Below are 27,296 nucleotides of genomic sequence, written 5' to 3' on the forward strand. Positions count from 1 at the left end.
GTGAGGTCACAGGGATAAAAGACTCAATCTGCAGAGAGTCTGTGTGTCCCTACTCATAGTTTAACAAAGCAATGTAACTTTGACCTTGGTGCTCTTAATACCAAAGTATAGGAAGACTGGAATTTGATCCATCAATGCAAAACAATTTCCACGTAATTTGTATAGGCTGTTCTATGCATTGTCTGGGCTATTACACCACATAGATCACTACTAAACTGGTGTGGACATATGGCATATCCAACCTGACTTACTACTCAGTTTCATCTGCATGGTAGGAAACATAGTTATACTATATGAACCTAATTCCAGATTCCAAAGCAAGCCTATGTGTTGCCTATGACCTTGTGAATGCTGCTTAAGGTGGAAGCAGTGAGGTGTAGACGCTAAATGGTATTTGTCACAGATCGTGACACATGTGCTTGCGCAGCAAGCTGCATGTTGTTTCTATGGGTTGTGGCAACGCAAGCCTATGTTCCCTCATTTTTAGGTGTGCTGCAGTGTCTATGGATGTTCTTGTAAAGTGATACTTTGCTGGTGCAGATCAACATAATAATATCTTTTAACACATAAAGGATCTCTACAAAGGCAAAAAGGATAATCTACTCATGATCACTGTAGCTAGGACAAGAATGCATCATCTGCAACATCGAATACAATTCAGATGAGACACCAGACAAATCTTCCTTAAAATACCCTAACATGAGTACCAAACATGATAATGAATGCATTATTCTTGGTTTTAGTCACAGGACAAGCTAAGGAAACCTCAAACATAGTGCACATTACTTTGTTTTTGTTTCCAGTGCTTTTATTATAGAGCACCATTATCATGTGGATTTGTTTCATTAAATGTATTCAGCTAAATATGTATCAGGCTGTACACTTGATCTGATGTCCATGTAACTGATTTGTTTGGGACTGGAAAATTGGAGAGCATCTGCGGAAGGGCCATAGAGATCTTCTCCATAATGTACTTCTAGAGAATACAGAGGCACACTCTTCACAAGGAGACGGTCACAGAACAGGAGGCAAAGAGCACCTTTTGCTTAACAAAAAAATCTGTCTAGACAGAACAAAGCTCACTATGAAAACAATCATCAGAATAAGCTGCCCAGAGAAGCTGGCAACTCCCATGCAAACGCCAGGCCTCTACTTTTTATAAGCATACCACGGGTATGGTATGTACAATGTGTGCACAAATGCATAGATCCACAAGCTCCTATGGGCCTAAGACACAGTTCAGAAAAGGCAACGGAGACCTGTGTGACACAGAAGGACCCAAAGGGAAACACAGCATGGATTTTCAAGGATCCAATTGCCATCAAAACAATGAATAAAGCCCTCTCCTTCCTTCCAAAGAGCTACAGGACTGTCCCTTAATTCAGAGGATGGAGCATCTAGGGCTGAGAAGCACTTGCATTTTTCTTAGGTATCAACCAAATAAAACAAAAAAATAAAGATTAGATGAGCTCCTGGTGATATAAAAGCTAGGTAAGCATTTTCTTCTCTAGTGATATAAACGAAGCAGTGGAAGTTTACGTTTGTATTTTTGTTACTGCTATTCACACATTCATAGCAAATCTGACTCCCATCTCTCGTCGATGAAAAGTATGTGCTTTGAATACGATCTTTGACTAGAGTTTTCAAAGATCCCTATTTTATACAATAAAACCTTCCTCCAAGAGAATGTCCCTTGAATTCAATGTGTTTTCTTGACATATTGCATATACCAGGGAATGGCAACTTCTGAATTAATACTTAGGTGTTTATTTCACCATTGGGCATCAAATATATAAGCCAGAATTTGTGATCCATTGGTACTGTTTCTAAAAAAAAGGTGATAGATGAGGTAAGAGGTAGGAAAAAAAAAACAAAGGTGGAAGCTACAGCCTTCAGGAGACTTTCAAAGCTTTCTTAGTTATTAAAAAAGTAAAGTCTGGCACAAGCAGTTTTCCAGATGACCATGTTTTCCAGTCTTGAAAGGACAGCTTGTTTTCTAGAAATGGACATATTCTCTGTAAAGTTTACTACTTTTGAAATAGTGCTACTTTAAATGCTCTGCATATGGCCTCGGAATGGAGGACCAACTTGAATTTTGTGGACTTTCTACTATCTTCCTTCTGTGATGAAAATAAGGATGTAATGCATTTTATATAGTACTTAAAATTCAGTTTGGAACTACTATTGTACTTTTCATTTGTTAATAAAATATGTTATCTTTCCTGCCACTTGTTAAGAATCCATTTACATGTGATAAGATATAATGAAAAGTTTTTTAATTTTTATTCTATTTTGCAGTTATTTCCCATTTGGAATTACCTCAAGCACTGTCCTCATAATAAAAATACTCTGGAGGCAAGTAAATCTAACTAGGCTTCAAAAAGCTCCTTGATTTTCACACGCACATTCACATATATATATAAAATTTCATGCCGAGTGTGGTTAAATTAGATATACCAATTATAACACCTTGTTCGCACAATATGTTCATGAAAAATCCCCATGCTGAAACTCCCACTTTAATGCTGAAACCTCAGCACACAAAATTTGGAAGTGATGCTACTGCTGAAATCTTCATTGGCATCTTCCTAAATCTGCTGAATGCCTGGAGGTGCTGGGTGAAAGGCAAGGGGCTCTGGCAATGTGTTCTGACCAAACGTGTTCAGCATCCCAGAATGGGGTGCAGCAAGACCCGAGGACCAGATGAGGTTTCTGCTTTGTAGCTCTTCACTGTCCAATCTTAATGGGTATCATCAGGATGAAAAAAGAAAAGAAAGAAAAAAATTCTTTAAAAAGGAAAAAAATATCTAGGTAGTTCTTAGTGCTTCTATCAAAGCCTGTGGTTTTTCACAGCTCTGCTCCTGTTTTACGAGATGGTCCTATACCCACGAAAACACCTAGGTCTGATCGGTAGAAAGCCTCCAAATCCTATCTTTTCCATCCCCTCCTCTACTGAGAGACAAAATATCTCTTCTAAGATATCACTCAACATAGCTTTTGGAGCCAGGTGCCCAAAAAAATCAATTACCAGTGTTTGACCTGCTATTGATCCTGGTCTTGATTAAAGGTAGTAGTGAGCTATGTGCTTTAGTTCTACTTATCAAGAATCTGGGGGGATGGGAAGAAAAACTCCTTCACACTGAAAAGTACAACCAGGTCATAAAGTCTAAGTAGAGTTTTGCTCCTCACTGAATAAAGGAGTTGTCAATAGGTCTGCCAAAATGATGTTTGCATTGCCAGGAGAGTGAGACTCCTTAGCATTAGCTAAGTAGTAAGGTCAAAACTATCATCTCAATGAATAATGACTGTATCTGGATGGCCTGCACTTCCCCTAGAAACAGCTTCCTTTCAAATACTAAGCTGCCTCACCAGAAAAGAGATCTGAGGAGAGCAAATGGAGACAAAGGGAAAGCAAAAAGATGAAATCCCTAAAAAACCAGTATGAGTAAAGCATCAGCAAGGTAGCTGCATGCAGGTAGATAGGACTTCTGATTATTTCAGACTGCCTTCCTAATATTTTTTCTATTATGGACTAGATATTTTGAATTCTTTTTAAAAAGAAAATAATTTCCAGGAAATGATGCTACAGAAATTCTGTCCTATTAATTCAACATGCTGATTTATTTACTTAGAAAAAAACAGAGAGGTTTGTAATGTATATTAAACATGACGTTTTCCAAGATGGGTTAGTTAAACTGCCAAATTTGCTTGCAAATGCAGATCACTTCAAATAGACCTACCCAGTGAGAAGAAACTTTCATCAGATTCTAAAGCTGCATGTACAGGTGCACAAAGACAGAACACAGTGGAAGTAATAACAGGCATGGCAGGAAGGAAAGAGCACCCAGGAAGCATTTGACTGGAATGACTGTACATCATGAGCTAGGGGACATCAAATGAAATAATCAAGGGGCAGATTCATAAGTAAAAGAAGAAATATTTTTTCACACAGTGCATAGTTAAATTTATCTTTGCTACTGCAAGCAGTAAATGCTAGAATGTACACAGATTTGAAAATAGATTTAACAAACACATGCAAAAAAAAAATCCACGAAGAACTACTAGATAAAGATACACCATGTTGGACCCTGGAAGTACCCAGATCCCTGGAGAATGACTATCACTCAAGTATGAAATATCACTGGAGAATGGAGTATCACTATGTGCCTTCCCTGTCCTTATGCTAGTCCCTAAACATCTTTCACTGGCCACTGTCAGGGACTACATATCGGACCAGGAAGACCTTTGCTTTGACCCAGTACAGCTGTTATATTCTGAGCCTACAGGTTCTTCCTCAGTAAGCTTAATAATAAATGTCTAAACACAATATTTGCATTATTTTTTTTTTACCAGAAACATAGATAGTGAAATTGTATCAATCGCTGGTCACAAGAAACCACCAAGTTACTGTCAGTACTGTGGTGGTTCTTTCAGATGACATCAATAGTGATACAATTAGAGCTAGAAAGGAGACACTGGTTACCAGAAGCCATCCTTACCCCAGACGCTGGGGTTTCTGGGTGTAAGGGCTGCAGAAGGCTTTCCTCTGATGTCAGTGACCACCATCTCCAATACCAAGCAACATCATACTTAAAGAGCAGTAATTTTAGGGTAGAGGTCCGAAACGACTTACATTTGGGCCACCAAAGTAAAAGTCCCTAGTAGGACTTGTTCTCTTAGGACAGTCCACTGCCATTACAAACAAGATATGCAGGTACTCCACATCAATTCATTACTGACAATGGATAAAATAATCTTGTGGAACTAAGACATGCTCAGTGGGAAGAAAAAAAGTACTAAATACAAGAAAGCTCATTAGAGGCACTGTTGGAGCTGTTAAGAATTTAAGGATTTTTTTTTTAAGAACAATATTCTTATAATGCACGCACACACGTTTTTAAGGTTTGGGAGTATATTCAGCACTTACATAAAATCGGCCTTTTAAAAGGGATCTGTTGTCGCTCTGCAACCTCTAAAAATCAGGGCACTTTGAAAAACTCTGTATATTTGACAAGTTTGTTGTGTGTGGGTGTGTGTGTACACCTGCATTCACATATGCATATGTAACAAAGGTATTTGCAGGACCCAAAATGGAGGAAAACTTTTATGATTCTGAAATGGTTTGCACATATGTGTGTGCCTCTGTAGATTCAAAATCACATAGGCTGCTGGTATTAGAAAGCAAAAATATGTATTTTGGTTTTATGGTTGGGCTGGAAAGCAGACCCAAAATATACATACAGGATATGATAATCAGATGCCTAGAACAGAAAAATATGCATTGCAAGTACAATCAGGTCTTCACATCCTTTACTCTTTTCAAATAACATAAAAACAACCACAAAAAGAAGAGCTTGTCCTGACATTTTGATCGGTGCTTTTTTGCCCCTAACATAATTGCTTGTACTACTGCCTAGAGGATACCTCAGCCTCCCAGAACTCACATGTTATTTTTAGTGCAGAATGGAATGTAGCACATTGCAAGCTTTTTAACTACCTCAAGGCACTGGCTGTATAACCAAAAAATAACTGATTCAGAGTCCTTTTTGTATGTTTTAAAAGATAAATATTAAGATTCTTTACTTTTTTAGGGTTTTTTCCTCCTTTTTTTTAAAAAAAAAATCTGTGTGAAATATTTTAGACATGACTGAAGTACACATAATTCTTTTCAGAAGGATGTGGTCAATGCAAATGAAAAATAGTCTCTTCATTCTTTGCTAGGAGCTGAATTACACCTTTTCTACAAGCTTCTTGCATGAGTCTGTGCTCCCCCATCTTAGTTTTTAACCTGATGTCTGGAATCCTCTGACCTGTAAGTAAAAAAGTAATTGCTATTGGCTTGCATATTTAACAGCTGCACTTCTATAGACTGACCGCTTCCATGCATAGAGGTATAACAAGAACCTAACGTGACTTCGAATTCTCCAGTAAAAGTTGCACCCTGACACTAAACTAATTTCTCTCAGCCATGAGAAATTAAAAAAGGCACCTAGGTCAGTAAAACAGGTACCCTGGACTCCAGCCACAGGAAAGAATTAGATGGAGAGAGAGAGATCTGCAGAAGGCAATTTAACATACCTAAGGTATCACTCTGTCTCTGAAGAAGTCTATTCCTCTCTATTGCTCAGACAACTGCTGCAATTGTATTTCTGAGGCCAGAAGTTAGAGGGAAAGGACCCAAGCCTTAAAGTCAGCTCCTACAAGTTCATGTCAGTGAGTTTTAGCCAGATCAGGGCTTTAACAGTTAAATGAATAGCTGTAAGCCATTATAATCTAAATTTCTGTATGACATTTTAAGATGGTTTTGCTATTAATTTAAGCATTTAAAGGACCGGCTCAATCTTTACTAGTAGCTGTGCCACTGTGTTTTTGTGAGGAATACCTACTACTAGTAGTTTAAACCAGGAATCAGTTAGTTTATGTCTCTATAAAGTAAAAAACCCAACCTTGAAAAGTTTCTAAAACACCTTGCCAAGCCATACAATCAATACTATTTTACTATGCTGAGTTAGTGGCACTGCCCAACTAGTGGCAGCATAAACCCCTTAACTAAGATCTATGTTTTGTCTACTGCTTTTGAAGGATCTGTTCACATAAATGGAAACTACAGAAGCTGTTTATATGAGAGTAAAGTTCTGTTTGTTCATATCATGCAACTTTTTCTTTAGGACACAATCATCACAGTCTAGGAACCTACCTAAAGAAAAAGGAGAAAGCATGAGGACCCCTCTTCTCTCTTATCTCCTAGCAAAAGCACTCACCACCCTTTAAAAAGTCTTCTGGATATTACAGTAACACTTATAGATTTCAGCAGAGCCTGGGACACCATATTGTGCCAAAAGCTGTATCAACACACTGTAAGCAGGCATCCTCTATCCTAATGAGGTTAAATGTTAATTCACCAAGAAAGATTGGTCTGTAAGAATTACTGTTGTCCCTGTTTGCCAAATATGGAAGTGAAAGGCTAGCATGTCACTCATATTGAACTCGCTTTATGCTCTAAAGTGATAGCAAGAGGCCTTGTATTGGGTTTGTGTGGCAAGGTTTTGGTATCAGGGGGGCTACAGGGGTGGCTTCCGTGAGAAGCTGCTAGAAGGTTCCCCTATGGTCAACAGAGACAATGCCAGCTGGCTCCAAGACAGACCCACCACTGGCCAAAGCTGAGTCAAGTCAGCAACGGTGGTAGTTCCTCTGTGATAACGCAGGGAAAAAACCCTGTACAACTGCAGCAGGAGAGAGGAGTAAGAATATGTGAGAGAAACAGCCCTGCAGACACCAAGGTCAGTGAAGAAGGAGGGGGAGGAGATGCTCCAGGTGCCAAAGCAGAGATTCCCCTGCAGCCCGTGGTGAAGACCACCGTGAGGCAGGCTGTCCCCCTGCAGCCCATGGAGGTTAATGGTGGAGCAGATATCCACCTGCAGTTCGTTGAGGACCCCACGCTGGAGCAGGTGGATGCCCAAAGGAAGATGTGAACTCGTGGGAAGCCCATGCTGGAGCAGGCTCCTGACAGAACTTGTGATCCCACGGAGAGGGAAGCCCACACTGGAGCAGGTTTGCTGGCAGGACTTGTGACCCCATGGGGAAACCACGCTGGAGCAGTCTGTTCCTGAAGGACTGCACCCCATGGAAGGGACCCACACTGGAGCAGTTCATGAAGGATTGTCTCCCATGGGAGAGATCCCATGCTGGAGCAGGGGAAGAGTGTGAAGAATCCTTCCCCCTGAGGAGAAAGGAATGGTACAGACAACGTGTAATGAACTGACCGTAACCCCCATTCCCCGCCCCCTGTGCTGCTGCGGGGGAGAAGGTAGAAAATGTGGGAGTAAAGTTAAGCCTGGGAAGAAGGGAGGGGTGGAGGGAAGACGGTTTAAGATTTGTTTTTATTTCTCATTATCCTACTCTAATTTGATTGGTAATAAATTAAACTAATTTACCCAAGTCGAGTTTGTTCTGCCTGCGATGGTAATTGCTGAATGTTCTCCCTGTCCTTGCCTTGACTCATGAGCTTTTTGTTATATTTTTCCCTCCCCTGTCCAGCTGAGGAGGGGGAGTGGTAGAGCAGCTTGGTGCGCACTTGGGGTCCATTCAGGGTCAACCCACACAGGCCTCCTCAGAAATAAGAACTGGTCCTTAGTGATCTGCCCAAATTAAAAAACAAAGCCAGGTCTCACCCTTTCCACCTCAGATTTCACAAGGATACTGCAAATCTTTTTTTGGATCTCAAGAATGAAAAGGGGTGGTGGGACATGCATGAAACAAACAAATGTCTGAAAAAATTAAATCAGGCCTATTGGTCACCCTTATTGGAAACCATGTAAGGGGTCACTTTTGCTCGGCTTTGCATTATAGAGTGAGGACAGTTCTGGAAGACAGCACTAGTAGTGACGATGCAATGTGCTCCTAAGGTTATAGTTGACATAAAGAGTCAGTGACCAGATAGCTGTCAACACAATTCAGAAATCTTAGCTATTACTTGATTATTGTGTGAAAGTTTTATTGAAACACTGTGCCAACGGGAATGCATCATTGCTGCGCTGTGATGGCCAGCACACGCCAAGTATTGCCATGGCTATGTAATATCCTTCTAGATTTTACACTTCCTCTGGTAGATAGGAAACTCCATTTTGAAGTACATTCATTTCAATTGCCCACAGGAGACCTTGAACTAACAGATTTGATTTCTACACAAAGTGATACTGAGTGGAGATGATGATCATTATGTAGTTTGCACTGCAGTTCACCTTAGCTTTATATAACTTCATTCTGTTGAAGTTAATGTTGAAGCTCCTGCCAACTTCACTTCTGCCTTAGTATTTTCCAGTGGCGGATATAACTGGTTTGTAGCTAGTGGGCTTCTTAACAGAAAACTTTATAGCAGACCTGTGTGTGTGCATACACATATGCATGTATAACACAGAGGAGGTTTGAGAGAAAGTATTATGGAAAGCAAGAATACACATAATTCATTTTCAAGGTAACACTAACAAGATAAGGAAAATTTAGTTGTTATACATTGGAAAATAGAAAACAACAGCCATCTCATTGTGAATGACCTTGTAACTTTCTCCTGCCCCTGCTCATGCTTAGTCCAAATAGCCATATTACTGTGAGCTTAGGGAGAGTCAGCAAAATCCTCACACTATCACAGAATCACAGAGTGGTAGGGGTTGGAAGGGACCTCTGGAGATCATCTAGTCCAACCCCCCTGCCAAAGCAGGTTCACCTACAGCAGGTCGCACAGGTTTACGTCCAGGCAGGTTTTGAATATCTCCAGAGAAGGGACTCCACAACTCCCCTGGGCAGCCTGTTCCAGCGCTCTGTCATGCTCAGAGTAAAGAAGCTTTTCCTCATGTTCAGGTGGAACTTCCTATGCTCCAGTTTGTACCCATTGCTTCTCGTCCTGTTGCTGGGCACCAGTGAAAAGACTCTGGCCCCATCCTGTTGACACCTGCCCTTTAGATATCTATAAGTGTTGATAAGGTCCCCTCTCAGTCTTCTCCAGGCTAAACAGCCCCAGGTCTCTCAGCCTTTCCCCATAAGAGAGATGCTCCAGTCCCCTAATCATCTTAGTAGCCCTCCACTGGACTCTCTTCTCCAGTAGTTCCCTGTCTCTCTTGAACTGAGGAGCCCAGAATTGGACATTGACTCCCAGAACGAGCTGCTCCAACATCTTTCCAGGGATGGAGGTAAGGCTGACTGCCCTGTAGTTTCTGAGGTCATCCTTCTTGCCCTTTTTGAAGAATGGAGTGACATTGGCTTTCCTCCAGTCCTCAGGCACCTCTCCTGTTCACCATGACCTTTCAAAGATGATGGAGAGCAGCTTAGAAATAACATCTGCCAGCTCACTCAGCACTCGTGGGTGCATTCCATCAGGATGGGCGTCCAGTTTGCCTAAACGATCTCTAATCCAACCCTCTTCAACCAAAGGAAGATCTTCCTTTCTCCAGAGTTCCACTCTTACCTCCAGGGTCTGGGATTCCTGAGGACCAGCCTTAGCAGTAAAGACTGAGGCAAAGACGGCATTCAGTAACTCTGCCTTCTCCATGTCCTCTGTCATCAGGGCTCCCACCTCATTCAGCAGTGGGCCTACATTTTCCCTGGTCTTCCTTTTGCTACTGATGTACCTGAAGAAGTCCTTCTTGTTGTCTTTGACATCCCTTGCATAAGAACATACATTCTCGGTAACACCTTAAGTTAAAAAAGTATCTATTGAAACTCTTACCATCTCTTACAAATTAGAACTTTCAACAAGTTTCCACAAGTATTCTACTTTTAAATGCATTACAGACTTTCAAGTCAGTTTTTCAAGACAGACACATTTTGAAAGAAAAGAAAATATAAGTGGTGCCAAATATAAATGAAGATCACACTATGGCAGTCATAGAGAAAATCTTCTAGTAATAACTTGTTACAACTCTCGAGCTCCTACGTAAGCTAAAGCTTCAATAAATGAATTGGGAAATTTTGATCTCCTAGAAATGAACCAGAAAATAATTTTCTTCTCATCATTTAAAATAGAAACTTATTCTAATAATTTTGAGTGACATTCACTAAGTTTGTAAATAAGAAACAGAAAAAGAAGAGGAACAGGACAAAGGATAGTCCAGAATCATAAAGCTGAGGTACATTTTCATACTGTGGAGGATCACATCATACATATCCCATGAAAATCTGTTGTCCCTTGCTTCCTGAATCACTTTAATCTAAGACTATGATATCTTTACAGGATATGGGAAATGTATAAGACCTGACATCAGAAAGTCTTTTTAGAGAAACTTCATGCAGATCTGTTGGTAACACAATTCAGAGATTAAAAATGACAGCCAGCATTAACAGTTTTGGTGTGTAGAGTAGCTCTGGCAAGTCTTAAAATTACTTGCAGCTATTGCAACCAGTTTATTTTCTCTAAGCTCATCTAAATATTCTCCAGAATCCAGAGTTAGTTGATACACATCAGGAACTGACTTAAGACATAGTGAACCAATGAAAGCATTACATTTTCCTATTCTGCTATCCATACGGCCATCCAAAGTAAAAAGCATAAGGCATATACTTAACATAAGGAGTATTCTGAAACAACTGGCTATTGAATAACTTGTTCAATAAAACCTTTTTTTTTTGTTAATGTTGGTGAAAGTGGCAACTGCTTAAAGCTTCACTATTGCAGATGTTCTGGTTTCAGAATAATGCAGACTTGTGTACTTTAAATATCAAATCACAGAATGTTTGGGCTGCAGATAACTGTGTAATTGTACTTTACTCCAAAACCTGAATTCTTTATGGTTTGGTTTTCATAATAGGGAGAAAGGAAGGATCAAGTACTCTTCCAATACATTATTTTCTTTTCCCTAGCACAGTCCTCTTTAAAATGGCTTACTTTCCAAGGAGCTATTTCCCTCCCAAAAGGAAAGTACATTATTTTTAATGTCATGCATGCTAGTGTGGCCAGCAGTTCACAGACCACTGGCTAACTGCCATGTGAATGTGTTCTGTGAGAAACCAGGGTTCTGCATGTGGAAAAAACACCGTATAGAGACTTAGTTTATGTGCTTTCATTTTAACAGAGATTAAAAGAATTGATTTTTAGAACTCTCTTACAGTGTCTAACTATATTTTCTCAATTCCCAAATCCACATTAAGGAAAAGTTTTTACTTTTGTACTGTTTCAGGCAGACCATTTCAATTATCCTTCACACCAGACAAGCTAGACTTCCTTCTCCTACTGGAACCAGGCTTAGGTAGAACTTCTTGGCCTCACTCATGGTACTGAAGTACACGGTCACAGTTTGGCCAACAGTCAGATTGTGACTTACCTTCTCTCTATGACTAGTCCTGCTGAATAAACCATTTTGTTAGCCCTCACCTCTGCAAAGCTCTCATGGGGGTTTAATTATGAAGGTTTCTTGACCAAAACAAAGGTAAGGATCAATGCAAAATTATCTATTCTTAGAAGTTCACAGTAAAAAGTTAAAGAAAAATAAGCTGAGCATTTGGTTCAGGTTGCTTTCTTAATTTGTTCTGCAGACAATAATACAAAAAGACAGTGTCAGGAGTGTCTAGCAGAAGGTATAAAAATAGCATGTATTTTCACTAGCTAGAAAATCAGTGAGCTGTTTCAGTTGTTAGAAAAGCTTCACATGAAGAGATGATGAATATCTGGAGGGCAAGTGTATGGAAACTAAATTCCATAGCTTAGCATCTAGAAACAGTTAAAAAAAGCAAACAAAAGCTGGAAGGGTACAAATATAATCAGAGACTGCTTCAGCAAGTATCATGAATGTATACTCAAAAGGTTGGTAGCAAAACCTTGGCCTTTTCTTCTTGTTCATCTGTTTTCAACAGAACAACAAACCCCAAACCTGAAAATGAATTAAAATTTGCACCCAACCCCACATGGAAGCTGGGAACCTCTACAGAGATCCTGTTGGATTAGCACCATGGACCTTTAGAAAACTAACTGAAGTGCCAATGCCAGGGACTTGCTATTTTGTGAACCTAAGTTCACAAATGAGGAACTCGTCCTCTGCTGTGAGTGAAGAGAGGTGACCAGGTTTGAATGTTGACTTTTATCCTTCTTTCTTGCCATTAGCATCTAGGTGCCCAACCTAAATTAGGATCCCAAAGCTAGGAACTTCAGTAAGATGCCTAGTGTTACACACTGTGATTTTGGGCCTTAGTAATATAAAAGCATCCATATGATTAAATGTCAATGAAACATGTCTTCCTAATTCATTAAAGTTGCAGATTCATGTCATTTAATTTTACCCATTGAAAGTCAGGCATTTTGCCTAATTAGTTGTCTAGACTCCCCCTGTATTAGAAAAAGAGAGCATCCAACTTGGACAGGATGAATCATTCCCTGGAGGGTAACTACGACTACAGGCAAGCGCAGATGACTAGTTTAGACTACATGTCTAACTTTTTGCATGGCTAACAAGGTGACATGGGTTCTATCCTTTGACATTTTAGAAAATTCCAACCTTTATCTAAAAGAATGATATTTCTTTTCTTCGTATATAATTGTTCCAAAACTTGAGGACAGTTGCTGCTAAACTTCTGAGTGTTGGATTAACTATAAAAGCCCTAAAATTTTTTGATATGCTGCTTACTGCACGAGCACACAGAATTCTCATGATTTATTTTTTTCACTGTATGTCCGAAGATACATTCTTACTTCTTTCTTAAAAATAACGGCATTTTTTTAAGTGCACAAAGTTTTTTATTCTTGGGAGTTTCTTTTACGTGGATCAAAAATGTGAATCTAATTGCTGTAAGTTAGATATGAAAAGCGCAGACACTGGAAATATTTTTTAACTGCTTAAAAATAATAATTGCATAATCAACAACTGATTGCACATCAATTTAAGATCAAAGGTACAAATTGTGCTTCTTCTCTCCAGGTTATAGACAAACAAAACTGAATATTACAGCAATCACAGAAGGAAATTTTATGTTTGCTGTGTGGATGTAAGTTTGAAGTCTGGCATGTGAATACTGCTTTAGTTTAATAAAAATTCCGACTCTACAAGCAACTGAGTGACCCTCCTAAAATCACCATGATGCTATGGTGATGAGATTTCTGCAGCACTGAAAAAAAAAAAAATATTCTACTTAATATAAATGTCTGATTTGAGTCTTTTATTCAATTTCATTCTACTTTAGAGAAAAAATGTAGAAGGACTCAGCACCATCTCTTCAGAGACTAACTTGCTTTGTCTGGACTGACATTAGCCAAAATTTCACTTATGCACTCTTGAGTGAAAGAGGAGCAGTATCAAATCAGTATTTAGAATATTTGTGCCACAATTATCTTGTACAATATTCACAAAATATCAGATACTCTCCCTTTAGACAGTAGGATGCCAAAAGTCTCATTATAAATCAGGGATTTTCTAACCTAAGTACTAAGTAGAGTAGTGGAGAAGCAAAAGTAATCACTTAGTGAGAAAAAAAAAAAAGGTGTTAATTGCTGTTTCCCTGACAACAAAATCAGAAAAAACAGGGCAGATTTTAAGACCAGAGGGATTAACACCTAAAAATTAATACTTTTTTTTTTAAAAAAAAATTATTTTCGAAGACCGCTGTACACTTCTGCTGTAGTTCTGGACAACTACGTGGCGGTGTATATCAGTATAGACCTCCCCATGCCTCCATCACCACCGTCACCAAAAAAAAAAAAGGAAAGAAAAAGAGCATTATGGAACTAGCTTCCATGATAGTTCTGCCTTTTTTGATGGCACCCAACTGCCAATTAACTTTCTTCTATTGCAATTGTTCCTTCCTACCGGACAGATTGCCTAATGGTTTCCTTTTATGCTTTTGCTATGAAAGTCCTGTCAAGACCACTAATGTTTGTTGAGTGGCCTGTTTGTTGCAAAGCTTCTAAGCATTTCAAAACCTGACCCTGAATCACTGACATGAAGTTGAGCTGTTCAGATATTAACCATTGTCAAAACCAAGAATCTATCTCAACAGACCAAACCAGCAAAGTAGCTATTATTATCTCCCTGCTTCTTTGTTTACAAAGGTTTCACTTTCAACATCGAATAGTTTAAAAAGAGATTTTAAAAAGAGAAAAGGAACATGGCAAACATCTGTCAGTTTTAAAAGCACAGAGGTAAAAAAATGTAATTCTAAAGTCAGGACTTTTTTTAAAAAAAAGATATACAATAAATAGATACATGTATCTCTGCAGCTTCCTGCATTTGCTACTTTGATATGGATTCGTGGCGAAAAAATCTTGTATATATGGTATGGAGCAGAACTGGAGGGAAAGGAGCATGCACATCTGACAAGTACCTTCACTGGAGGGAGTGAGAATTTAATTAAATTAGAAGAACAACATCCCTACTGCACACTTTTGTTCACTCCTCTAAGAATTTCTGTTGCTAGGTAGTAAGGCATGTATTGGGAAAATATTTTTAGTAATGAATGCCATCTGTACTCGTGTTGTGAGTGTGCACTAGTGAGCACCAACAGCACACATGTAATATGACAAAAATCTGATCTTCCTTAAGGGAATATTCCTTTGAAGTGGCAGAACTATGGTTTTGTAAGATTTCAACAATTTAAAGTGGATGGATATTCCTGACTGACTTGAGGGGCCTAAGCGTTGGAACAGACTTTGTTTGATTTCCTTGCCATACTGGGAATTTATGTACGAACCCAGACATGTGACTTCTTCAGCTTTGATTCTCCAGTAATAAAATAGGGACACAATAATCTTGTCTGATACAAGCTGTAAGATAAATCCTGCAAAGGTAGTGAGGTAAGCTGAGGTTGTTATAAGCATAAGGCAAATCAAGAACATTTAATATTTTAATACTGTTAAAATTATATAAGTATTTTAACAGTGGAATTCCAGGAAATAAGATTACAGAAGTAAGATTACATGGCCATGGAAGTTAGGCCACAGCTTATACTCAGGGATGCTTGAAATGCTTGCTCCTTCCCTTGTGGAAATACAACTGAGTAAATCGGTGGCACATATGGTTTTAGCCACCAAAGGGTTCATCCTCCTGCTACTTGCAAATTGCTTCTGAAATTCCATTCAGATTATGGAACACTAGAGGAGTAAGAATGAATGCACTGGGTTAGATCAAAGGTTCATCTCACCAGAACTCTGACAAGGATCAGCAGAAGGTGTCAGAGATGTAAGAAGAGATCAAATACAGAGTAATTTTACTTCCTGCATGCTTTCCTAGCTTGGACAACCTCTGGGGCTGAATGCTATATCTAAACTATTCGCCCTTATAGGATTTTTATTCCGTTAATTTGTCTTAAAACCAAACCAATTTGATTTGATTGAGTGCCCTCTCATTTTCTTACAGTGGAAGAAGTAAAGGTCTTCTATTCAACTTCTCCCACATTTTGTGATTTCATATAACTCTGTCTTAGCCTCCTCCTCGTCACCTTATTTACAAGCTGAAAATGATCCTTGTTATCCCTGTCTGTACCTTTTCTAGGTTTATTATAGCTTATTTTTAAAAAGATGGTGTGATCTTACCTGCATGCAGTATTCAAGACATGGAAGCATCTTGGATGTATACAGCAGAACAGTAATGTTTTCACTTCTGTTTAACAATTTTGTCTAATAATTTTCAAAAATGTGTTTGCTTTCTTTTTTAGTAAGCACTGAACTGACATGATAGTGAATATCTACAATGATCCAAAAATTTTCTGAACTGGTGATAGCTTAATTAAAGCCTACATTCATATATCTAATAGGCTGCTTCTCTACGTGTATTTATTGACATTATATTTCATCTGACATTCTATTTCTCAGACACAAAATACGAATACTTCACAGTCATCTTTATTTTTGCATCCTTTACTTACTTTGCACCATCAGCAAACTCTGTCACCTCACTTTCACCCCATTTTCTAGATAACTTAAGAATACTGAGCAGCACAGATCCCAGCCAAGATCACGATGGACCTCTACTGGTAACTTTCCTCTACCACGAAAAAACAATTATTTATCCCTACCTTTTTTTGTCTTATCTTTTTGTCATTACTCCACAAATCTTTCTTCTTAAATTGTGTAAGCTTAGAAGGGATCCACTTTGTATGGTACAAGGGAAGCTGGGACATACACTTGAGAAGTAGTGTTGTACAGGTGTCATTGCTATAAACTACAAACTGTGCAGCAGATGAAGAAAAGATGATTCACACAGCTAGGGTGGCTTGAGGATAATCTCATGGTTGGCTTAAAATGTACAGCTCTAAAAACTGCCCTCCAAAAGTATCTAGTACTCTTCAGTCACTAGAGAAGGAAACCTGCAGGAATATTTCAAACTGGATATACAACTTTGTAACGTATTAGTGAAGTGGGATGAATTCTGCCCAGGTGTTTAAAGTTCCCTAACATTTTTCATGAACTTCATTGGCTGCAAAAGCTATTTCAGGGAGCAGGTACTTAAACAGTGGAGAAAGTCCAAAGTGGAGTAACCAACAACGTACAAGTGAGTTTCTCTGTACAGAATAAGGTTACAGAAACCCTAAAAATTCACAAAATTCTGATAGGAAACAGAAAAACATTAGAAATAAAGCCACATGGAGGGGGGGAGGCATAAAGCTAAACAAGAACAATAGAACACCACATATACAGGCTGTTACACTAATAGTAGAACCCTAAAAAATAATATGATCAAACTAGAATTCCTATTATTAAAAATCCCACAGGGCTGACACAAAAGACATCTAAGAAACCTGGCAGAAGTAATAAGCAGTAGGATCCTCCAGAATCAGAACATGCAGAACCAGACAACATATTATCCAGCCTGACAGCACCCTGCACTGGTGAAAGACTGGTGCTATTGTTAAATCTACAGTCAATAACGTGAATAAGGTAAATGTATATACAAACAGCACAGGATCCCTCTGTATTGAAACTGCATCGCTAACGGGAAGAAATACTCTGCATACATGTAAATGAGGATTAGAAAGTAACTTCAATATGCAAAGTTTTTATTAAAGGCCTAAAGACAAGAAGTAATAATAGTGGGAAGCCTTTGTTTACCCTCATGTATGTTTAGGAAAGGCCAGAAGAAGAGATCAACTTTTTACTCATAAATGACTCCTCACTGAAATATATAGTCAGACAGTACCTAAGTGAAGAAGCATCTCATGGTTTAGTACTGAGCAAGACCTGGTTCATGACATAAATATCAAAAAGTTATTTTGTAACAGTAACAAAAATACTCCTAAATTCAGATTTTTTTTTCATGAAAAAACATCTACTAAATTGAATTTAAATTTAAAAATTAATTACATAAAATCATAAAGCGTTTGAAATGAAATTCAAAGGAATGTCCAAATGACAGAAACTGTGAGGGGGTGTGTATGGAGTACCCTTAAATACTCTGTTTTAGAAACACAGAATACACCTATCATTTACAGAAAAACTTTAAGAAGGTCAAAAAGGCCAGCAATGTCAACTGGAGTGCAAAGAAGGGTTTTAAAAGTAAATGTATATGTTTCAGAAAGGGAAGCCATATGCTAGGCAGGGAATAGAGAAATAATCATAAATTCTGTCAATTTTTTTATAAAACAATATTATGGCGGACCATGAAAGATTTTGAGGGGCTACTTTCTAAAGAAATAAAATCTAATAAGGAAGCTTTTAAGAACATACAAAAAGCAGGAAGATCCGCAGAGAGTTTAAAAAGAGCAGCAGGCTATTAATCGAGAGTGTTCAGAAAAATAAAAGCAAAGCAAGAAAGCAAAACGAATTGTGTTGACTACAAAGGAGGTCAAAGAAGACCCTAAACCGTTCCAAAGACTAACCTCCAACAAAAAATGTCAGGAGAAAAGTTTTTGGAAGATAACCGACACAAGGTGAATTTGTTGCTCTCCAAGACCTGATGATGCTCACTTAAGACTTCTAAAGGATCTCAGGTATAACAGTGCTGACATACTAGCAGCGGTGAATAACTCGTCACCTAAATAAACTTGGTAGCTACAGAAAGGAAAGTGGCAAATGTGACTAACTTTAAAAAGGGATTTCATGATAGAGCATGGGAAATAAGAAACTAATCAGTCTGACTTCATCTCTAGGCAAAATGATAGAAATGTAGTAACAACAGAATTAGTAAATACATGGAAAATATAATGGACAAAGTTAACACAGCTGCTGTAAAGGGAAGTCATGCTTCACAATCTGTTAAGAGTGCTGAATTTCTAAAAAGACAGTCCAAACTTTATCACAAAAGGAAAAAAAAAAAATCAAATAAATCCTTTCAGTTTCTTTTTAACTTTGAGACAACAGTTTATGGAAAGGGTGGAGAAGACAGGAATAAAAGAGAAGGAAGACAAGGTTGTGGCTGATAGATTTCTTGTGCATGAGATGATTGATTTCAGCTGCACAACTGATGCACTGAACACCACAGAAAGGGGCCTCATGGGAAGAAGAGCAGGATTAACCTCATACCTGGAGGTTAAGTAGCATGTTAGAGTCAGTCTGAATTGCTACAGAGGATCAAGTTTATTGCACACATAGATGACGACTATGAGCTACAGTACAACCCCTTTTCAGTTGATTTCAGCTATCATGGCAGACATAGCTGAGAGGATGAGACTTGTGGCAGAGGGTGGGAGATGTATTGTGAACGAATGAAGCTGTAAGAATACAAAGAATGATTCTGTTCTTGAACCAGCTGAATGGTGTCTTGGAAAAACAGATTCTATTCCTATGTGTGCCTATGGCACTAAGTAAATCACTTAAATTAATCTTTTACAAGTTTTATGTTTGTTCTAGATACTTACGAGGGGTACCGTAAAAAAGTCTAGAAGGAGATTATTAGTTTTGTCTTTGTAGCAAAGCTTGAATATTGTGCAATAAATAATGCACAGGGATCACACACTGTACAACAAAGAGAAAAAATATTCACTGGTGGCTTATTAAAGTGAGCTCTGTCTACTCCTTGCACTAATTGAGGCCAGACTTTTGGAACAAGCATCATGTAATGATGTAATTAAAAACTGAATCATGATGTAGATCCTTAAATAAATTTGCACTGGCAAATTTAATTCTAAACATTTACCAGCTTTTAAATACATTATTTTACAATCTTACTTATAATCTCCTAGCCATTTAATGTGTTTTTGCTTTGGTTTTTCATATTTAAACACATTTACTGAACCAACATGAATACCAAATGTTTACATATCATTTTACATTTCAGACTACACTGCAAATATTAACTCATTAGTCCTTTCCCAATAATCTGAAAGATAAGTAATATCATTTTTCTTATCAAGTTCAAGAAAAGGAATTAAGTTATAATTAAGAAGGACACATCCCAAAAGGGATTATTAACTAGGTGTGATTTCTGGCCTAAATATATTCACCTTCCTTCTTTGAAAATCATTCAATATTTCATAATCTGAAAATGCCCTGGGCCTCAAGCTTTACAGCCTTTAAAGGCAGGGAAAAAATGCAAACATGGGGACGGAAATACTTTTGACAGCATTACAGTTTCACCATTTTCAACCAATCAATGTCTTTTACATTAACAGTTTGAATTATTTGATTCCTCCCTTGGAACACCATTCAGCTTTTAACTATAGATGTCAAAAATTTTCCTGTGCAGCAATACATATCTATTTCTTTATAGAAATGGTCTTGATTAAAACATAACAATTACCTCACAATCCTGCTTCTTCTTATAGTCCTTTTTTTTTTTTTTTAGTGGAGAATTCAAAATATCATTGAATTAAAAACTTTCTGCTTTATCTTCTGAGATAAGACAACCAATATTTCCATATAATAGCGCACAGTCACTATCAGCACTGAGCCTGTGATCCCATCGCACGTACTCCACAGGAAACCTTTTCTGTTCTAGACACTTAATCAGTTGTACAATCATTCCAGTAATTCCACATGATTCAGCTCCAAGAACCAACCTCTCACCTCCTTTCACCTTAGGCATTTTTAAAACATGCAACACTTCATGTTACATTAATTTGTTACGAATTAGATAAACACCAGAAGGCAATACATTCAATAGCACCAAGTAACAGTCTTTGAAGGGAGGCTACTCTTTAAAGCAACATTTCAAAAGCATAAATACAAGTGAAGCAGCGTTAGCCACCCTGGACATCTTTATACATCATAATGGTGTATAACGCATATACCATTATGCCAGTCAACCAAACCGCTGTGTCCAATGGCAAAGTGCTGTCATCTGGTTAAATACCCACATGGGTCATGGAAACAGACTATCAGTGTCATCATGGTGCCACACTGCATGGCAGCTAGAAGGTCTGGTGACTTAGGGAGCAGTTTTACTCTGGCCCAGCACTGCACTCACGTAGTTTAGCTGCTGTCAGTCTCAAAGCTATGAAGTTGAGGGACTTTTTTTAAAATTCTGTTTAAGTCTTCTACTTGAGTATGCTCTACTGCTATTCAGAGACAGGGTTTCTACCAGGCTAACAAGATTTCAGGCTGACACAGTGATAAGCATTGCAAGTGGTGGCCTCTCATCATCGCTTTTTGATCACCAGTTCCAGAGTGGGCTGCTAAAACACAAAGCCACGCTGCTGCCATTTTATAAGCACAGGTGTAGACTTGCAAAGTGTTTTATGAATCGAAGATGCTAAGTTTCACAGAAAAGCCACAGGATTTCGTATCTTAAGCTCTTCACTTCAGAAAGTTGATTCGTGCTCCTAACTCACGGAGACATTATGAAATTTTTCCGATAAGATTATCAGTATGATATGACATTTCTTACACTTACATCTGAGCTGTTTTCATTTCAGATCATTTTACCTCTTGAGAATGGTAAGGAGAAAAATGAATAAACTTGATTTGCTCTACTCATTTTGCATACTCAAGACTGCCATCTTAAAATCATCCATAAGATCTTGCATTTCACTTACATGAGCTGATTAAGTGAAATCCAGTATTTATATTTTTTTGTGGCAGAAAATACCTGCCCTTTTAGCTTATTTCAAGTTTGCAACACATAGTGATATTTATTACTGCAACAGCAAAAGCAATGTTGATTTCTGAGCACAAGGGCAGAATGGCCAACATGAACTCTATAGTTATTTTTGGCTTAAGTGATTGTCATTTGGGGTTTCAAGCGTGACAGAATGGTTTCTTGGTAATCTCGGTCCCTAAATCTGGAGAATCAAGCAAGCAAGTTAACTTGGCCAAATGTCTTTAGCACGTGCCTAACACATACAACCTAGTCCACTCTACCGCCTCCTGTCTGTGGACCTTTGTCAGTACTTTCCATTGCAGCAGTGCTATGATGTGCTCATAAAGAATCATACAGAATCACAGAATGCTTTACGTATGAAGGGACCTTTAAAGATCATCAACACCCCCTGCCATGGTGTGGTGGTCTGGTGTCTGTGGGGCTTTTGGTAGTGGGGCAGTGGGCTACAGAGCTGGCTCCTAGAAGCTCCCCCAGCTCCAATTTGGACCGGCCTCTGGCCAAGGCAAGGCCAATTGGTGCCTCCGTGAATATTTAAGAGTGAAAGAACCTGTTGAGTGAGTTGTTTGTTCATGTTTCTTTGTTGGTGAGCAGAGGAGAGGAGGGGGAGGGGAAGGAATTAGCCCTGCAGACACCCCGGTCAGTGAGGAAGGAGAGGGGGAGCTGTGCCGGAGCAGAGGGTCCCCTGCGGCCCACGCTGGGGTGGCGGCTGAGCCCCTGCAGCCCCCGGAGCCCAGCGGTGGCCCAGAGGTTGGCCTGCAGCCTGCGGAGGGCCCCGGGCCGGAGGAGCAGGGACCGGGCCCGGAGCAGCCGCGACTCCGAGGCAGCCCGCGCTGGAGCCGCCCGTCGGGGGGAGGGCGGCAGCCCCGGGAGGGACCCGCGCTGGGGGGTTCTGGGGAGCTGCGGCCCCGCGGGAAGGACTCCCGTTGGGGCGGTGGGTGGAGGGCTGTCTGCCGGGAGAGGGACCCCGCGGTGGGGCAGGGGAGGGCTGCGAGGGCCCCTCTCCCTGAGGGGGAAGGAGCCGCGGAGACACCTTGTGCCGGACGGACTGTGACCCCCATTCCCTGCCCCCTGCGCTGCTGGGGGGGAAGAGGGAGCAGAGCTGAGCCCGGGAAGACCGGAGGGGTGTGTGTCGGGGGGAAGGTGTGTCGTATTTAAGACCTGGTTGTTTCTCTCATTCTTCTTGATGGTGGTGGTTGTTTTGTATTAAATGTATGTTGTTCTCCCCAAGTTGAGTCTGTCTTTGCTCGTGGCCATAACTGGTGAGTGAGCCCTCCCTGTCCTTTGTCTTGACCCTGGAGCCTTTTTTGGTTGTATTTTCTCCTCCCCATCCCTCAGGGAACGGGGTAGGGTTGATCAAGCGGCTGCGGGGTGCTTTGTTGCCGGCTGGGTAGGCTCAAACCACGACACGTGGGCAGGGACAAATTTTTACTAGATTATAAGCAAAAAGATTACCTAGCTGTGATTTTTAAATTATTTTAATTACATGATATCTAAATTGACTTTCATTGAGTATTTAAACCAATTTCTAAATCTCTTTTACAATCTCTCAATTTGTACCTCACATTATGTGATGGTCAACTATCTGACAAAATACAGTTATTCTCTTCAACATCTACTGTTTTGTTCATTTTGATGATGTTTTCCATCTTTTACTATAAAAACACCAGTAATGTAATGCTTTATTGAAACTACTTCCAAGCACAATAAAATAATGTTCTTACTTGTTTAAGTTTCTTCAGATCTTCATCAAGTTCCAAGTTGTCCAAAATAACAGCAACAAACAAGCTGAGCAGAATCTACAAAACAATAGGAAATTATTTGTTATTAAGCATTATGAAATGACATGGAAAAATGCAGGTCCTACTGATGTAAATAGGAGTCTTGTTTTTGACATCTGTAGAACTAATATCACCTGCTACTATATGTCTGCTAGCCAATTTGCAAGTAGTAATTTTTTTTTAGCTTATCATACAGTTACTATATGAATTTAAAAATTTTGAATTCTAGGTTTTATGACCAATGCATTAAGCATGTTTAACAATATACCCATTAAAATGTATTTCACATGAAAAGAAAATTAAATTAACCAGAAATAATTAAAAAAACTCCACAAAGCAGAATCCTAAAACAGCTTAAAAGCTAAGGTGCTTTTCAATTAAGGTGTGAATTTTTAGCACAGAAGCCACCTAACACTAATTTAATTTATGGACTTGCTTAATGTTCAGAGTGCCTCTGTGCAAAGTAGCTAACTTTACTTTGAAAGAAAAGTAAGCTGCCTCATTATTTGCATGCAATGGGAGCCACAGCATAGGAAACTCATGCACTTTCATTACTATACATTAAATTTTATGTAGATATGCCTCTAAGAGGAAGAAGCCCAGGGGAAAAAAGTGTGTATCAGATTATTGTATTCTCCCCGTGTAGACATACTGACCAGAGGCCAAAGAAGCTGAGAATGTGACTGATGTAGCTGAGAAGGAGACTGCACTAGGAGAGCACAGATGTAGGTGAGGAAGGATACCAGTGTTCAGCATACATCCTTAGACAACTTACATATTAAGGCAGTAAATGTACATATAGATAGCTTTACAGTTGCCAGCAACTGCCAAGGTTTTGTCTCTGAGGTTCAAGTCAAATATCCTGAAACAGACTGAGCTCCTACAGGCAAGCACCAATTTTCTAGAGATATCAGAAGGAATCTAAGCTCTTTTAAGAGAGTTACAGACCTAAAATATTTCTGTTGTCTTGGACCATTGAGCGACAACCAGAGCAAACGTAGCTGTCCACCACTGTTGTAAATGGAGTGTAAGTTTACCTGTCATTCAGTCACACTGGAAAATTATTCCCCACCTACATGAAAGATGAAATTTAAGTAGCTCAGTACACTGGACAAGGAGTTTGGATCTCAAACTGCATCTGAGCGGGGTGTCTGGACCTTGTTCCAGAGGATTCCCTTTCCCTCTATGAACTACAAAGGTACAGAAGACAGGAAGAACCCTCATCCATAAATTTATAAAATGTCAGTGTTCAGAAAAAGAAATGTTATTTTAATAGGGAACTGGCTTTATCAATATGTAGAATTTTCTGCAGCTGTTTGAAAAGACATATATATGCCACTACTTAAACAGTACCTCATATAGTTTTCAGTGATCCAACTACTATGAACATTGGAAGTTAAGATGGCCTCCAGAATCACAAAGCAAGACAAGATTCTCAGAAAATACACAGTCCCTGGCACAAACTACTTTGATATGTAATTGCTGATCAATGGTTTCGCTATCAGGCTTTTACAGTATGGTGTTTTGACAAGCTAGAGGTGTGGGCCTGTGTGAACCTCATGAGGTCCAACAAGGCCAAGTGCAAGGTCCTGTACCTGGGTCAGGGCAATCCTTGCTATCAGTACAGGTGGAGGGGATGAAGGGATTGACAGCAGTCCTGCAAAGAAGGACTTGGGGGTACTTGCAGATGAAAAGCTGGACGTGAGCCACCAATGTGCACTCATAGCCCAGAAGGCCAATCACATCCTGGGCTGCATAACAGAAGTGTGGCCAGCGGGTTGAGGGAAGTGATTCTGCCCCTGTACTCGCTCTGGTGAGACCCCACTTGGAGTACTGCGTCCAGCTCTGGAGTCCCCAACACAGGAAAGACATGGACCTACTGGAGTGAGCCCAGAGGAGGGCCACAAAGATGATCAGGGGGCTGGAGCACTTCCCCTATGAGAACAGGCTGAGAGAGTTGGCGTTGTTCAGCCTGGAGAGAAGGCAGCTCCAGGGAGACCTCACAGCAGCCTTACAGTACTTAACAGGGGGCCTATAAGAAAGGTGGGGGCAATCTTTTTAGCAGGGCCTGTTGCAATAGGACAAGGAGTAATGGTTTTAAACTAAAAAAGGGCAGATTTAGACTAGATATAAGGCAGAATTTTTTTATAATGAGGGTGGTGAAACACTGGAACAGGCTGCCCAGAGAGGTGATAGAAGCCCCATCCCTGGAAAAATTCAAGGTCAGGCTGGATGGGGCTCTGAGCAACCTGATCTAGCTAAAGGTGTCCCTGCTCACTGCAGGGGAGTTGGACTAGATGACCTTTAAAGGTCCCTTCCAACCAAACCATTCTGTGATTCTATAACTCTGTGATCCAGCACCTGCAGCTCACAGCATACTAGTTAAGGAAGTACAGTTCCATACTAAAAAGAAGTACAGTACTCTTTAAATATATCACCCCTTACAGTCTTGCTGCTTCATGCACAGATGTGTATCAAAGCATCACGACTTTAGTTAACTCCCTTTTCAGTTTTTTTTTCAACAAGAACCAAAGATGATGTACCACAAAAGCAAAGTTAAATGCAAACTTGTTATTTGCTTAACTTCCTGCACTGCCATCTCAACTAATAACAGTCCTCGCTTCCAACAGAGGTTTTGGGTTTTGAGCTTCAACTTTTCTTTGCCTTCTAATGTGAAACCTATTCATTTATTTCCAAGGCTCTGCAGTCTGCTTTGCCAAATGCCTTCAATTATCACTTCTCAATTCTAATCCTCCCCCCTCTTCTGGCTGGTGAAAGTAGTTTCTTCATGCGACTTCACTCTTGTTATTCACTGATGGCTGTTTATTCTTAGAATACTTCTTTTTGGGTTTAGTAGCAGCCCAACCGTTTTCATGCTCCTTTACTAATTCCATGTTATTTTCTTTCTTTAAGCTTCTTTTGCTCCCAGACAACTCTGTCCTACATAGCTTTTCTCTTCCAGGGTCTGAGGACTTTAGAACTGAAACTAACAACTTCGTAAGCCCAGGTAATTCTGCAAAGTTGTCTTAGCAGAGTTTCTTCATCCATGTAAAATTTGCATAGGTGAATGAGAAGAAATGTGTACACTTATGAAGCAAAGCAAGGACCGTGTACTTAAATGCAAATTCCCTGTAAAAGGATTGAGGATGGTGTACTGAAAAGTGACTTTGCTCCTAGCAAAGTGCTTTGAGTAAACACATGAAGAAGTCCCAGATGCTTTCAAACATGAAACATAAAGCAGAATACTAAAATTGCTCTTACAGCTAAGTTCTCAATTAAGGTGTGGATTTTTAGCACAGAGGCCACCTGACACTAATTTACTTTATGGACTTGCTTAATGCTTATCTAAGAGATAAAAATGTATTCCAGTTCAGACAATGTTCTTGGCAAAGAATCAGAAAAACAGCAATAAGATTCTCTAACAAGTAACTGCTCTCACTTCCCTTTTGCTTTCTATCCCCACTTCCCAAGGAGTTTTAAAGATCACTTCCCTGATGTCCTGAATCAAGCATGAAAAGTTGTTTTTCCAGACCCCAAGGACTCCTCTGAACCTTGCAAGCAAATTACATGTCCTATATATCTGCTGATACATACATTTGTTTGGCTTATACTTCGATTTTGTTAAGTAGTTCTAAGAGCACCAAATGCACTTTACTGCCATTTATGAAGTCGTCAAGATTTCAATCCATATGAATGAACCTGCTGCACCTACAATTACAGCCAGAAGTGAAACAGGAAATAATGTAAAGTAAAAGTAGATGGAAGCTGATGGAGATTGTATAAATACAGTTAATACATTATAAAAGTAGACAACTGAGCAAAGAAAGAAAATGGAATGAAGAAAGTGAAAATAATAAGTGCATCAAAAACTGCAGTGAATGAAAAATACAAAATGAGCAAAAGTAGGAGTGAATTAAGGGTGTGTAATATGGTTATTCTACGGATTGTGGTATTTTCTCTGTGTTGGTATTCAAAATACAGTACCAAGCCCTTATTGATATAGGATATCCAAAAAACTGTTTTCCTTACCATTTGCTCTTAAAAAAATGTAATCATCCCATTTGAAATGCAT

General features: G+C 39.4%; 1 protein-coding gene across 1 annotated transcript in view; it reads right to left on the reverse strand.

The window, feature by feature from the left end:
• The window catches only part of NALCN (sodium leak channel, non-selective), a 252,275-nt gene that overhangs the window by 73,252 nt on the left and 151,727 nt on the right, over positions 1 to 27,296 (reverse strand). Inside the window, 1 exon segment of the mRNA XM_086482062.1 lies at positions 23,168 to 23,242. Coding sequence (XP_086338188.1) covers positions 23,168 to 23,242 — 75 coding nt within the window.

The sequence above is a fragment of the Leptosomus discolor genome, chromosome 1 (genome assembly GCF_034619465.1).
Source record: "Leptosomus discolor isolate bLepDis1 chromosome 1, bLepDis1.hap2, whole genome shotgun sequence".
Classification (NCBI taxonomy): Eukaryota; Metazoa; Chordata; class Aves; order Leptosomiformes; family Leptosomidae; genus Leptosomus; species Leptosomus discolor.